Source organism: Bubalus kerabau, chromosome 12 (genome assembly GCF_029407905.1).
Source record: "Bubalus kerabau isolate K-KA32 ecotype Philippines breed swamp buffalo chromosome 12, PCC_UOA_SB_1v2, whole genome shotgun sequence".
Lineage (NCBI taxonomy): Eukaryota > Metazoa > Chordata > Mammalia > Artiodactyla > Bovidae > Bubalus > Bubalus kerabau.
This window is the reverse complement of record NC_073635.1, coordinates 79,888,640-79,904,364: the sequence shown is the minus strand read 5'-3', so window position 1 is coordinate 79,904,364 and position 15,725 is coordinate 79,888,640. Positions and strand designations below refer to the sequence as shown.

General features: G+C 46.0%; 1 protein-coding gene across 16 annotated transcripts in view; it reads left to right on the top strand.

The window, feature by feature from the left end:
- Positions 1-15,725, top strand: part of DOCK9 (dedicator of cytokinesis 9) — a 285,572-nt gene that overhangs the window by 112,213 nt on the left and 157,634 nt on the right. For 2 of the 16 annotated variants that reach the window (XM_055542916.1, XM_055542907.1), the window contains exon 1: positions 420-717. The exons of 11 other annotated variants lie outside the window; for them this stretch is intronic. In XM_055542916.1, coding sequence (XP_055398891.1) covers positions 592-717 — 126 coding nt within the window. In that variant the 5' untranslated portion in view covers positions 420-591. Of the gene's footprint in view, positions 1-419; positions 718-15,725 lie in introns of those variants that run through there. 3 more of the 16 variants (XM_055542917.1, XM_055542913.1, XM_055542921.1) reach the window with 2 other exon arrangements.

Sequence of the window (15,725 nt, the reverse complement as noted above, 5' to 3'; positions counted from 1 at the left end):
GTCATGCAATGAGAAAGTCTCCCCTTCTGCCTGCCTGTGTGGGGTGCTGGCTACAGGAATCCCTCCTGGTTGCCCCTCCCTGCTTTGATCATCAGCCAAGCATTTGGTGTTTAGTTATAACATGAAGGAGAGCCTCCTGAAACTGTAAGAATCTGAGAACAGCCAGATGACCTGGCTTCTCTTCAGCTCCCGATATGGAGTAATTACGAAGGAGTCTCACGGTGACTGGTTTGCTTTTCCACACTGCACTGTTTTGATTGGGGTCCATGTGGCCCACGCCGCGTGGAGCAGACACAATGAGGCTGGTCTTCACGGGAGAGGCAGTGCACTGTGCATTGTACGCTTTGGGGCTTGTTTTCCTCCGGCCGGGCGAGTGGGAACCTCCCATTTTCCGAGCAGTAGTAACACCCCTGGAGGCTGGCCCTCCCACCCTGGCGGGCTCCGCAGACCCAGCCGGCGGGGCTGACCACTTGTGCCTGGGAAGGCAGCTTCCTTTCCGTCCTCTGGCCCCTGGCACGCGTGTGCCTCGCCCGGCCAAGGACTCGCAGCTGTCTCAGTTGCAGACTCTGTGACTTGCATTCTCAGCCGAGGATGCAGGCTGATAAATGCAGGACAAGTAGCCGAAGTGTCAAAAAGGAGCTGGTGATCGAGTCCCCGCTGCGGTGCAGGGATGCAGCCCAGGGCGAGGTGGAAGCAGAGAGCCCAGGGCCCGTGCTGGTAAGAGGGGCCGGTTCCCGGGGCTTCTGCTGTCTTCCTGATGCCGTGCTTTCATTGCCTGTGCACGCTTCGTGCCTTCTGGCCCTTCGGTTTGATTCTAAACTTGCCTGTCTCCGGCGAGCTCTCTTCTCTGTCTCCTCGTTTAGATTTGACTTGGGTTCCACTTTGATTCTTCTTTGGGAGGAAAGATAGGTTGACCTCTTGTAGGTGAACTTGGTTTCCCAGAGGCTTATTTGTATATACAACAACTACATATTGTTGAAAATTGTCTCACCTCGCTGCACAGTTGCCACATGTAAACTTGGGAGGCACACTGGAATTGCCCTTTAAAGGATTGAAAAAGATGCCCTTTGCAGAATTAAAACTTGTTCACATTATGTGTTTGTGAAAATTAGGATGGTAACGTGGGGGTGTGGTTTAGGGAACCTAGCTGCTGAACTTAAATGTGTCCTCACCCCTTTTAAGAGGTTTGCCTTGAATTGAACAAAGTAAGAAAGAGCCTGTGCTTAGAAACCAGTTGCTAGAAAAGTTTCTATTCTTAACATTAGCTAAACTCAGAGCAGTCTGGATAAATTCAAGTGCCTCCGTAGACTTTGTAAGGGCAGAATGTGAAAAATGGTTTTGTTGTTAGCACCAATGAGTAGGTTGTGCTTCTCTCTTGGAATTTCTTCAGTACAATAAAGGCACATAACTTTTAAAGCAAACTGCAAAAAGCCATCAACATGCACATGGGAGGGGACAATTAAGCCTTTCAAATGATCTGTTAAAGGGATCGTTACACTCATACTTAGCAATTTTACATAGTGATTTTTTTTTTTAAACATCAAAGTTCATTTGCTGTTATAAAGTGTTGGGTTAATTAACTTATTTTTCAATTAATGTTTTTAAGAATCTAAACCTAAACTTCTCTATAATGGATTTGACTTGAATTAAATCGCCTTTGATCTGTGAGACAGCCATATATTGTACTGCCTTCAAAATTATGTTGCTAATCCAGAACTGAGAAAGTAAACGGTAAGGGGCTTTTTGCATGTAGGTTTTTCATCTGAGAGATTTAGGCCCCCCTACCCCCAACATTGTTTAAAGATGTTTTTCGTTATCTTGGATTCCTTTCTGCTAGCACAATAGTTCATTTATCCATTGAGAAGCATGAGCTGCTTACATGCGGTAATAGATTAAACCGGTTAAAGCTCCCAGCTGATGTCGCTTGTGATTTCTTGGAGGAAGTTGTGTGGTTTGGGTTCCCTTGTGAATAGTCTTAAAAATCTTTTGTCAGTGATTCTCCAGATGTGTAGAAATATTTGTCCAGAAGATTAAATACACTGTAGAAAGATGCTCTGTGATTTTTTTTTTTGAATCACCCTAGTGACTTTTAAAAAATTTGTTTCTCTTTCTTGTGCTCAAAAAAAAGAGAGAGAGAAATTCAGCCGCTCATGTCCCAGTTATTTGTCTAGGTCGAATCTCACCCCGGGCAGTTCCAGGGGGAGTTTGTTCTCCGCTGTAATGGATAAGGCTGGGCCGGCTGCGGCTGCACCTGGTGGGGGTGCTCGTGGGGGACCCAGAAGCTCCCGGGAGCGTAGGGAGCTCTGGCTGTATACCTGCGGAGAGGCGTGAGGGGGACGGGGAGGCAGCAGTGATCCGAGAAGGAACCAGTTCTTGTCTAATAGTGTTTTTCTCTCGCATTGTGGTGAACAAGATAGAAAGAGCTACCACAGATAAGAGAAGCAAGGATACTTAAGCAGAGCTTCTGCCCTAGGCAGATCTCCTTACCTGTGATTCTTGCTGCCCTCGACAAATGAGCATTCAACACACTGCTAGGAGTGCAGCTTTTCTCCAAGACGAGTTTTTAAGAGTTACACAGCGCAACCTTGAGATCTGTGTGTTTTGGCACCATTCATTATTATTATGTCAGTAGCTCGCTTGCTTGTTGAGAATCCCCAAGTCTGTAATGTTTAAATGTAAGTAACTTATTTTATTCAAGAGGTAGAATCTTGAAATCAAGTTTCACCAGTTTTTGTTATGTACACAATCAGTCCTCGGGGAAAATATGACATAGTTTAGAAAGCCAAAAAATAATTAATGCATATAATTAGAAATAAGGATAGTATAAAATAGGGAAATGTAAAGTGTCCTTACCTTTGATTTCCAAAAGTGCCCACAGTTAATTACTTGGTAAATAACTTTCTCCCATGCATGTGAAAATATAACTTATTGTATGTCTTTGGAAAATGTATTCTACTGTAAACTTCTGCATTAATTTTCTCCCAGAACATATCAGGAACATCTTTCTTTGTCACCATGTATAGATATATGCCATTATTTTTAATGGCTGTACCATAATTTGATTCAGTTTGTTTCCAGTTTTGGCCACTAGTACAGTGTACAATCTTTGAGAAATGACTCTGTGGCCTGTGAGTGACTAGCAGTGAATGTACTGGTAAATGTTTCTGAAAGCACTTATGCCAGTGAGAAGAAGCCCTTTTCCTGTAAAACTTCTATCAGAAGTTAATGCCTCTTTCGCCTCTGCCAGGGCAACAGTTAAGTCTCCCTTAGCCGTGGCTGCTTGTTCCGTGCTGGGTAGAGTCAGTGTTTCTATTCTAAAAGAAGTACGTGTTCAGAGGCTGTAAGGTTCAACTAACAGGCATCTACGCAGGTGGGTCTTGTCCCTTCATTGTGACCGTAGCTGGGGAGGAAGTGCATGGTGAAGTTTCCCCATTCCTCTCCAGGCTTACTGCCAACCCCATGGAAAAATGACTCTGTGGGCTTTGAGTGACTAACAGGGGAACAATCAGGATACTCTTGATGTCTACAAGTTAGTTACCCCGCTGACATTTGAATACCTATTTTTGCTCCCCAAACTCTAATGCAATTCCTGGAAATAATGTATTCTAATTGTTACGGCTCAACAATTTAGAGGAAAAGGGTGTGGCTTCAGAGACTCGGGACTGGCTGGGGCCTACCTCCTGGTGTTGCCCTTGCATTGCTCACTTTCAAGAGGCAGGTAAGGACCGCAGCTCAGGTCTTGGGGAATTCTGAAGGTTGAAAGATGTGAAGATGGAGAGAGCTGCATTTTCACACGTTAGGTATATTTGTTAGGTATTTTTAAAGCAGTATCTTTTTAGAAACATCTGTTGTATTTTTGATATTTTTCTTTTCAAAGAAATAATTTATTTGTGCATTTGTTTATTGGCTGTGCAGCATGCGGAATCTTAGTTCCCAGACCGGGGTTGAACCTGTGCCCTCTGCAGTGGAAGTGCAGAGTCCTAACCACTGGAGGGCCAGGGAATCCCCAGTTTTTGATATTTTTCTGGGATCTTCAAGTGTTCAACACTAAATCTGAGTTCTTATTTTACTGTTTTAAAGAACAAGTAGTTAGCTAAATGACCATATGAGAAGGCAGCACATGTACCCATGTAGAAAGAAATAGGAGACTGGGCTTCTTATTAAGTCAGTGTATTACCTGGGGAGGCCCTTTCTTCCATAAGTTCTATTTACCCTAGAACTAGCAGAAGCGAATTAAGATACAAACCCTGAAGGATAAGCTTATGGGTAATGTTCATGTTGTTATCAGTATCCTGTAAGACTTTAGCATATTGTGATTGAGTTAATTTATATTTGTAAAGCCCTCTGCGCTCCATGTTTTTCTGCATCCTTATACTATCTTTAGAAATAATTAATTAATTATATTACATTGATATTATTCAGTAGGTAGTTGTTTTTGTTTTTGTTTTTTTGAAATATACTGAGTGGTGAAGGAAGGAAATTCCTGCAAGCTCTGTGTAATGACATATTCCCAGGTGACCAAAAAAAAAAAAAAAACAGGACGTTTTCCTTACTCAGAACCACCGCCTTCACTGTGCTCCTCTGTTTCCCCTTCACTTGTGTCTTTGTTCATTCAGCCACTTTTTTAAGAACCGAGATTTGCAAATGTACTGGGTAGTGCAGGGATACAGAGGTGAGCGAGACCCCGTTCTTCTCCCCAAGCAGCGCGGCGTGGGCAATGAGGGGCTTCTTTCCTCAGAAATGCTGTTCCCTGGTATTTTTTTAGGCCCAGCAAGTGTCGGTTTCACCCATCCTTTTCCACTCAGGCAGACAGCGCTTAAGTCATCTTTGTCATCGGCTCCAGCAAGGACGCGTTCTGTGTTTTTAGCACCTAAAGCAGGCGTAGCCCTGCTTTACTGAGGGCATGGGACCCTGATCGTTTGTGTGCGCACTCTGTGTGAATGAGGCCCCGCTGTGCCACCTGTACTTTGGGGGGCAGTTGCTGGGAGGAATCTTCGGCAAGTGGATGCTTCTCTCACCCTAGAGAAGCGGCTTCCACAGCTCGCGTCACTGTGTCCTTAGAGCTCTGGGCCTCTCCCACCTTCCAGGAGGCTTGCTCGTTTCTTTTCTCATGTGTGTCAGTAACATGGAGGCAGAGTGGCTAGGCACTGTTTTTTATGACAAGGTACTGGCAGTTGCACTGTGGTTTTTTTTTCCGATGTAAAAACAAAAATAGAAAATATTTATATAGTGTCTTCCTTTGTGCCAGAAACTGTTTTAAACCTATTAAATATGTTATGTCAATTCATCCTCCAAGAGGCAGTTACTATTATTATTAGTCTTTTTTACAGATGAGGAGGCTGAGCCCAGAGAGGTAACCTACAAAAAATTGTACTTTTAGGAAGTGACAGAGCCAGCTTTAAGGTGCCAGTCAGGTTTTCCAGAACCCATACCTGAACACATATGTACGATTCATTACCAAAAACCAATGTATTCCTTATGCTTGAAGTTGGGATTATAAAGAAAAAAGAGAAGTTCAAAACTCCCTGCCCCTAAGAAATTTAAAACTGGTTAGAGAAAGGCCAATTTCTAAGTGGCAAAATGACAGCAGTTGAACAGCACAGACAGACAAAGAGGATGGTCATGGCTAAAGGAGTTGGAAACGTGAACAGGATGGAGTTGGGGGTCACGTCACTCTTCCTTTGGGTCCCGTTTTATCATCCTCCCAGAAAATTATACAGGAGCATAGATAGATTGGTAGAATATCTGAGAATCTGGAGATATCTTATTTTCCTCCCTAGATTTCTTTTTTTTTTTTAATTGATTTCCATGATAACCCTGAAATGTTTATTTCCTAATCAGTGAAAAAGGCACTGTGGTCCTCACGGTGTCTATAGGAGGCTGCCATCTGCTCAGTGTTGCCTAGCCTCTGATAGGTGGTGGCCAAACACGAGACAGCAGAGCCATGTCACCGCCCGTGAGTGATGTGGCTGGTCCCAAGAAGACCGTTTGGAGACCAGCTTCAGATCTGGTCAGGGATCTGCCTTTTAATCTCTGCAGGTGACCGCCCTTCCCTCCCTCCCATACCAGCCCTACCCTGACTTCAGCACTTTTCTTGTCTGTAAAATGAGAAAGTGAAAGTGAAAGCTGCTCAGTTGTGTCTGACTCTTTGCGACCCCATGGACTATATAGTCCATGGAATTCTCCAGGCCAGAATACTGGAGTGGGGAGCCTTTCCCTTCTCCAGGGGATCTTCCCAACCCAGGGATCGAACACAGGTCACTCACATTGTGGGCGGATTCTTTACCAGCTGAGCCACAAGGGAAACCCAATGAGAAGAAAAATGAAAAAAAAAAAAAAAGAAGTAAAATGAGAAGCGTGTAGTAAATAACCTCAAAGTTTCCATCTGGCACTAAAAGCCTATGTTTCAGGATCATTCACTTTGGCCCACAGTATGCTGTGCTGGGGTCACATCAGGACCTGGGGGTTTGTTTTAGGTTCTGAGCTCAGTTTATCCAGAATCGTCTGGGTTTTGAGTTGGAGGAGCTATAAAACAGGAGATACTGGATTTCAACCCAATGTAATGAATAAGACAAGTGCAGTGGGTTGGCAAACCTGGAAATAAATAGAAGTGGTATGTCTGTAAGTCACTCAGTTGTGTCTGACCCTTTGCAACCCCATGGACTGTAGCCCGCCAGGCTCCTCTGTGCATGGGATTGTAGACAGACAAGAATACTGGAGTGGGTTGCCATGCCCTCCTCCAGGGGACCTTCCCGACCCAGGGATTGAACCCAGTCCCACATTGCAGGCAGATTCTTTACCATCTGAGCCACCAGCGAAACAAATAGAAGTGGTAGCAGGGAATAATGTACAGGAAAGGCAAGAAGATCTGGCTTGAGCCTACAGATGAGACGACTGAGTCTAATTTTAGAAGCAAGAAGACTTGGAAATTATAGTTTATCCTCAACTTTCCAGAAGTTGGAAATATCCCTGTAATGTGATACAGCCTGTCCTAAGTTTCTCTTCGAGTGTCGTTTGAGGCTTGAGAACTTTTTAGTGCTCGCCTTCCAGACAAGCGGACGTGCCACTTCCCAGCAGGGCTCGGGGAGGAGCTGGTCCGGAGTTCTGTTTCAGGGTCTCCTTGCTGTGGAGCGTTGGTGCCACTACTAAGGCAGAAGTGGGTCGTGCCAAGGGCCTGCCCTCGCAGTCAGAAGTCCTGGGCCCTATGTCTTCTAAACACTTCATTTTTCTAAGCCGAGATTGTTTCTGCCGGATGGAGATAGTCACCATGGCTGTCCTCCAGCCCCGTGTCTCTGAAAGGCTGTCTGGGCTGCCCTGGTCAACTTAACCACATTCAGTCTCTCCTTACTTTGAGCCCTGCCCTTGTATGCCACCAAGCCAGTTGCTCCACAGTGCAGATAACGGCCGTTCATTTCCTGCTTAAACCCTTTCGATAACTTGTCTTTGCAGAAAAGGCAAAGCACGCCTACTTGACCCTCAGAGGCGGGGCTGAAGTTGCTTGCAGGTCTCTCTTGTCTGCTGCACTTCCCAAAATGCGTCCGGACCCTGGCCTTCTATTCTTTGCTCAGGGTGCTTTCACACATGGGCACAGCGCTGCTTTTTGCCTGGCAAGGCTTCACTGCCCAACCACTTTCTTTCATCTTTCAAGTCCCAGTCACATACCAGCTCCTCAAAAAAGCCTGTACTCTCTCCCCACATCTCCCTGAAGACTGTGTGCTCCATGGCTCACCGTGAATCATTATTCTAGCGTGTTAGGTTATCATGCTTCTCTGCTGTGTTGTGCTGAGCTTTGTACAGTCTCCCTCTCTAGTGGGGGGCGGGGGTATATACCCCATAGGAACCCTGTGTTTTGTTTTTATGTTCCATTTCTGACGTAATGTCAAAGCTCCCGCCACCCCGCCCCCCCCTCATTTTCTTTCCTTCTGGCATGGCCCTTGTCACCTTTGCAGGATGTAAGGCACGGGTTGCCGAAAGGGCTTTTAGGAGAGACTGGACCTGAGGATCTTTCTCCCTCTTCTTTCTTCCCTCTTTCACCTTCATCGGTTTTGCCACCAATATTCAAACATGCTGAAATGCCAGAACAAGTAAAAGGGGGTGCACTAGAGGAGCCTGCTTGACTAAATGTGATGTGGGTATTATGCCCCCAAACTCTCCTGTGCTTCTGTTATTTTTGATCTAAAGTAAAATATTGGCTTACATTTTGTGACTTAAGGACACAAATGCAAACATGGGTGATCAGGGTCCAAACCTGTCTCTCTCTCTTCCTCTCAGCCAGCACCCATCGTTTCTGTATCAGTTCTACACCAAAACTGTAACATCATGATCTCTGATTCTTGTAGGACATTTGGGAAAGCTCATTGTGTGACCCTATTACCAGAATCCCAATAAATTGATTGTATGTGGAAAGGGTAGTGGAGACCCACAAGATGTAGGGCCAAGAAGACAGTTAAGTGGGACCTGTTAGCAACACTGAACGATCCAGTTCTCTGCTTTAACTTCGTCACAACTTAACCTGACTGTTTTGTCTCCAATGTGGGTAGTTTTATCTCCCTAAGTGAAAATTTCAGGAAGTTTTCTGTTCCTTGTTCTGCCCTGAAGTGTTAAAAATTATTTGTAAAACAAAAAGTATATTTCATACAGTCTCTCCAGGCAAGAATACTGGAGTGGGTTGCCATGCCCTTCTCCAGGGGATCATCCTGACCCAGGGATAGAACCCAGGTCTCCCGCGTTGCAGGCAGATGTTTAACCGTCTGAGCCACCAGGGAAGCCCCAGTGGAATTATAGCCTGAGGCACATATGTAATTCTAAATTTTCTTGTAGCCAAATTACAGTGAAGTAAATATGTGTAATTAATTTTAGTAATACAGTTTTTTAACCCAGTATTTCCAAAATAGTATCCTTTCAGCTTTTAATCCTTATAAAATATCAAGGCATTATACATTCTTTTATTCATACTAAGTCTTTGAAACTGGCTGTCTATTTTACACCTGTAGCATGTCTGAATTCAAGATGGTCACATGTCGCTAGAAGCTACTGTACCAAACAGTGCAGGTCTGGAACCATACACACTCCAGAGCGTCAGCACCTCCAATCAGAAAAGTTGTAGGTTTTTTTGTGGGAGTGAGTCATATTTGTGAATCTGGGTTGGGGAGGAAACGCATGATTTAAGTTTAAGGTTGGGTTCTTGCCACGATCATGTCCTTGAAGTATTTGGAAATAATGTGAATGAGCTTTTACCTAGTGGCATTAAAACCTCATGTTCAAATCTGATTCTTCAGGAAGATTTAGTATTTTGGAGTATGATTTGTAATGTATCAATACTTGATACAGAAAATGATCTTTCAGGGAAGGACTCTGCTTTTTCTCTCTCCCGGTGTGAGATTGTGGTGCCTGGGCAGTTCAGTGCAGCTTTATGTTTCTGGATCTCAGAGGTGGGCAGAAGGCCTCAGATTCCTGTCCTCCCTGGAGGTGTGGAGGCTGGGGCAGCGTGGCGTGGCCCAGGGTTGTGCGTTCCCGGGACAAGAAGTGGGGGCTCTGGGAAGGGGCTTCCTGTTCTGGAACTCTGCAGTGCTGTTACGTGTCACATGGGAAAGGTCGTGGGCTTGGCCCCAGGAGACCCGCAGGTCACCATCTGTGAGACCTTTGTTGATTCATGGAACCCCTCCGAGGTTCAGTTTCCCCATCTAGGAAAAGATGGTGATGCAACCCTAAGAGTTTCGGGGCAGGTTTAGAGAGAGAATTAATGTGTGATCCAGCAAAGGCTTGTTTATGCTCTAGGGACTAAAATTCTCTGTATCTGAATGAGCTTAACTACGTATGATCCCCATGACCAGTGCTCTGAACCACACACTGTATATTGAAACCCTTCAGTGACCCTGTGATAAAGATAAGAAGAAAGTGGTATTTTTCAGTGCTCTGAACCACGCACTGTATATTGAAACCCTTCAGTGACCCTGCGATGAAGATAAGAGAAAGTGGTATTTTTCAGTGCTTTGTACCACGCACTTAATATTGAAACCCTTCAGTGACCCTGTGATGAAGATAAGAGAAATTAGTATTTTTCCCATTTCAAATGTGGATATGGAGATTGAGTAATTTGTCCCAAGGCCACATAGTCAACAAGCAGTCGAGCCAGGATTTTTAAAAAACACTTTGTAATATGAATTTCTGGAACATACATGAAGGTAGACAGACTAGGAGAGTGGTTTTCTGACTTGGGTGGCATCACAGGCACCCAGATTGCCTGGCCCCACCCCCAGAATTTCTGATTTGGTGGCTCTGGGGGGAATGTGCATTTCCAGCAAGTTCCAGGCAGCTCTGGTACTGCTGGCCTGGGGCCATACTTTGAGAAACACTGGTCTGATATGATGAACCCCCATCCACTCATCACCACCTGCAACAATAGCAATTATTTTGGGGATCAAGACTTTAATCCTGACACCCCATTCCTGCCTTTGCTGGTGTCTGAACTGCCTTCCTGGTGATGACGTGCTCAGAAACTCCTGTGAACCAGAACCGTGTTCTGAATGTTCCATTCCCCACCCCACTCCCCCCTCAGTGTTCACAGATAAGTAGTTTAAAGTAAGTTGTTTTGAAATCTGACTAAATCTGGTTTTTAGAGCCTTTCAGCTTAATTACTTGACCTCTTCATTTCAGGGTTTCAAAAATAACTTTTATTGACATAGGAAGAGTGAAGAATTTCAGTCTATAATACTAAAAAAAGTGGGAGGGAAATTATTGACGGGAACGGAGTCTGTGGTGTGGATTGAAGCTAAACTTCTTTAGGCACCTATCGTGGTGTGTGTCTTTCTCTTTTGCCTTCATCGTTGCTTTTCACATGTGAAAAAATGTCAAGAGAATCAGCAGCTGGCGTGTTGTGTGTGTGAGAGACGCGTACAGAGGCGTCCCTCGGACTCTCCGCCTGTTGGCTGTCTCCTCCCTCCCTTCCCTGCCTCTCTGGCTCATGCCCTGCCTCAGGGCAGAAAGAAGACACTTGAGATGCAGTCTGCACAGGCCGCACTCAGCTCCGCTCAGGATTCTCAGGGGAACAGGGTGTGGAGGAGGCCCGCCTAAGCCCCTCACTGTCTGTGCCCCCCCCACTGAGCACAGCTGACTGCACGCAAGCAGTTATGTGGGCTTTCGTTAATTAGTATTATTAGCTTCATTATTACCTCCATTGCCATTCCATTTTCTAGATGCCATTGATTCGACAGTTTTTCATAGTCTCTAATTCTGTTCACTTTAGTAATAGGATAATAATTTTTGGAAAACCACACTTATTTATAAAAGTGACAAATACAAAACGCAGGCTCTTTTCCTTCCATCCGACTGATTGATTTTGCATGTCCAAGTATTGCTCATACTGCCATGGTGATTCAGTACAGTCTGTCAGTGACAAGTTCTCTCATTTGAGTGCTCATTTCAGCCCTGTGTAAAAGAATTCAGCATCTTATCAGTGTTTGTAATATAAAAAAGCGGTATTCACAAGTGTGTCATTCTTGGTGTTAGTCTCTTCTGAGGATAGCACCACATTTCAGCATGAGAAATATATTTAGATGTCTGCAAGTTTGGTGTTCATTACAGGTCCTTCTAAACATTCTCCAGTTCACCAGCTGTTGTGGTTTCATGCTGAGGTTCGAGCTTTCTTCTCAGTCCACGCTAAGATAGGGTCCCCCTTTTCTCCAGTCTTCTGGACCAGGTGCTTGTGCATGCTGTCAGCGAGTGTGCAAAAATTTAAAATGTAGAGGCTGCGAGGAGGAGCGGGGACCAGGGAAGGGCGTAGTCCAGGGGTCAGGAGACCCCGGACACCAGCCCAGCTTTGCCAACAGCTCCTCCTGGGACCTCAGGACAGTCACACAGCTCCTACCCATGCTCCCAGGTGTCCCTGTCTGTGAGACGGGAGGGTTGGACCAGACAAATCTCAGGTTCTGACGTTTGCACAGTTGCAGCTCTGTTCTTACTGAACCTCCTGCTCGTTTTAAACAAGCCCGATTCTGAACAGCTGCTGAGGCCTTTGTTCCAGCACACATTGTTAGCAGTCTGCAGAAGAACGTGTATTGCTGGAGGAGAAGGTGATCAGATGTTGGTTGTCAGGGTCTCCCGAGTCCTAATGTCCTGGGTTAAGGGAAGAAGACCGCGTGTGTTACAAGGAGATCGGAGGCCATTCTCCACGGCTGGAGGATGTATGCGCCTCGTTTTATGTCTCTCAGTCTCTTTTTGCTGGCTTCCTCAGGGCCCTTCCCAACATGGCCTGTCTGCACTGTAGCCTCATCCTTCACCATAGGCTGTAGTCCAGGGGTGGCTTGGAGACATGTGAGCTAATCATTGGGACGACCTCAAACAGATGCTGTTCAGAGAGTTGTTTGTGTTAGACGAGGACCAAGGGCTGCCTGAGGCATTGGTGGAGTGGGACCCCTTGCGCAGAGCTCTACGCCTCAGCTTCCAGGGTTCCTACCCATTCAGAGAAACTGAGGCCTTGCGGGTAACTATCCATTGCTTCCTAAGCATATCCATCCAAGAGTCCACTGCTGATTTCAGGTGGCTTGTTCATTCGTGCTTTGCAGCCGCATCCAGTACTCTCAGAAAGGAGTTCTCATAAACACAGTTTTCTGCGTCACACTGGGTTCCAGCGACGCTGTCGCACCCTACAGGAGGTGCTCCGAGCCCTTGGCCTGTGGGGGCCCGTGCCTGCTGTGAGCTCTGCCTGGCTATCCTGAACTGCCCACCACTTCCTGAACTCAGGGCTTCCCTCACAGCTCAGTTGCTAAAGAATCCGCCTGCAATGCAGGAGATCCCTGGTTCGATTCCTGGGTTGGGAAGATCCACTGGAGAAGGGATAGGCTACCCTCTCCAGTATTCTTAAGCTTCCCTTGTGGCTCAGCTGGTAAAGAATCTGCCTGCAATGCAGGAGACCTGGGTTCCATCCTTGGGTTGGGAAGATGCCCTGGAGAAGGGAAAGCCTACCCACTCCAGTATTCTGGCCTGGAGAATTCCATGGACTGTATAGTCTATGGGGTCGCAAAGAGTCGGACAGGACTGAGCGACTTTTACTTCGCTTCACTTCACTTCCTGAACTTACTGTTCAGAGGGGATTGACCAGGCCCCAGAGGAGACCCCAGCAACTTCCTAAACCCCATTCCCCTTTTGATGATACAGATTTAGGGCCCCACAAAATCTGATTGCACCCGTGAGCATGCTCCTTAGCTTCTCTGTTTTCTCTGCAAGGGGTCTCCAGGCCACCCTGAAGCCTGACTGACTTGTTCACCTCTTGGACTCAGCGCTAACCACTTCCTTTAGGAAGCACCGCACTGTCGGGCCCCTTCACTCACCGCGTGCCTGTGCAATGCAGGTTCTGTTTCAGGGGCTAGACAAAGCAGAAATCATTTAGACATAATACCAGTAAATAAAACAGAGATCTTTCCCTTCCTGTAGCTGGTACTCTAACAGGAGTGGGGAGGGGAGGAGAGTCAGTTTCACTCTAGTGGGTCAAGTGCCACTCCTGGGTTCCCATTGCTGTCGGTCACCGTGTTCTGCCTCGTTCACACGTCCACCTGCCCACTGGCTTGTGAGCTTGCTCGGGCAGGGGGGTAGGCTGTGTCTTTTTCATCTCAGGATCCCAAAGACCTGGCACCATGCACGTGAACAGGCTGCATGAAAACGCATGGAGAGAACGAACACATATCTATCTGCTCACAGCCCTTGCACTGGGGGAGGGGGACAGCTGCTCATGTCCTGCGCTCACCCTAATTATAGGAAGGTGAGGATTGTTCCTTCAAATCTGACAGCTTCCAAGAAGTTCCCGGTGGGAGTATGGAGTGAGAGTTGTGTGCAAGATGGAGGTGCAGACAGGCTCAGGGCTGCAGGATTAACTCTGCCTTCAGAAGCCCCGTTCCTTCTTATTGCAAGCACCCCCTCCCCACCCTCCACCCCAGCAGCAGTGCTGGGTCCTGTGGGGCAATGTGGAGAAGTGCACCATTTTGAAAAATGGACTCAGTTCCATGAAGCCTTTTCATCCCAGCCTATGGAGGAGGTTTTGTAGCTCACAGATAAATCAAGGAAGTCCTAAATTCTTTATAAGCAGAAGCGACGCATTTCTCATGTCTTAAAATAGAGTGCTCCAAGAGCTGCCGTTTCCTCAGTTTGCTATTTCAAGCAGTGGCGTTCAGGGTTTCAGCTTGTGTTAACATTTAGTTACCAGACACACAAAGGCAAGAAATGACTAGAAAGTTCACGGGAAGCCATCATGTCAGAGGGGAGAGCAATAGAATCAGAAAGCCTTTTTGTTCAGCTCATTTTCGAGGCTTTGTGCACACTTGGCCAATGTCGAGCTCATTCGTGGGCCGACGCTTTCCCATTCTGCTGGATTCCAGAGGAGTCTTGTTTTATTGGTGCTGAGAACATTACCTGACCTCCGATTGCCCGTGGATCTGGAACTTCAGTTTGCGTGGATGTCAAGCGGCCAAACCCAGAGCAGCAAATGCGATCGAAAGGACTGAGTTCAGCAAGGCTCTGAGGGAGATGGACAGGAGGGTGTGTGGGTCCTGGCCTTTGGCGCCCGTGAGAGCTGCGTGGTCACTGGAAGCCGGCCTGCTGCCTCCTGCTTTGACCAGTAGATGGGGAAGGGGGCCCTGGGCGTCAGTGGCTCACCTGGGCCCAGGGTATCCCTTCAGATGGAGCCGCTTCTTCCTACCATCTGGTCACATGAACAGCCTCAGGCTGTTCCGAGTCTTGTCCAAAGAAGCCAAGGCTTTGATTCATTGAGAGAAAACCGTCTCTGGGCCCCCCGAGGAGTTTGCTCGCTCCATCCCCGCCCCCGCCAAGACTGTTCTGTCCTTTCCAATACCACCTGTAATGGAAGTGTCTGTCTGGGTTTTCTTTGGGCTCAGACCCTGAATTCCAGTGTCCTCTCTGTTTATTATCATATAGTTTTCTCCATGCTCGGCCTTTTGTTTTTCCTTCTCTATGAAAGTCCTAGCCATTGTTGTCTGTTTAATATGTTCTTGGAGCATAGAAGAAAGGTTTTGTAAACAGGTTGGTGACATTGAATGTACGTGTAGTACTCACTCAAGAACAAAAAATTCAGATTGCTGTCATGCCAGCAACACTTTTAATAATAATATTATTAAAAGTGGCATTAAAAGTGCCCCCCGTCCCCATCTACTGGTCAAAGCAACACATAATAGTAATAATTACATTTATTATGTGCCTGCTGTTTGCCAGGCTGTGTTGAGCATTAATTCAACGAGGCCCAATAACAGCCCCACGTAACTTCATGGGCTCAGTTTTTTTAACCACTGTGCTAAAGATGGCCTTCAACTTGATCAGTATCTGTGTGATATATATATGGCCCTATCAGAGCAGATCCAGATTTTCCGAGCAGTGAAGCTTAGACTTTGGGGGCTTTAAGAAAAATAACTTAAGTTACAAATACATAATAAGGCACGGAAGTGAATATTTATTTAGAATTTGAAAAGAAATCACAACCAATTACAATGTTTAAAAAGCCAAATTATTGACATCGAAAATACAGGAAAACAATACATTTTAATCAGTGAACCTCTTGACACACCTGAGTAATACTTTCTTTGAGACATTTTTTGGCTTCATACTCATATCACCTCTTCATACGATCATGACTTTGTGTTATCAGTCGGTGTCACAAGAATTAGATCATTTCGTCTTTCCTGTAGCAAGATTAGTTGAAATTTGTATTTGATTAATCATAG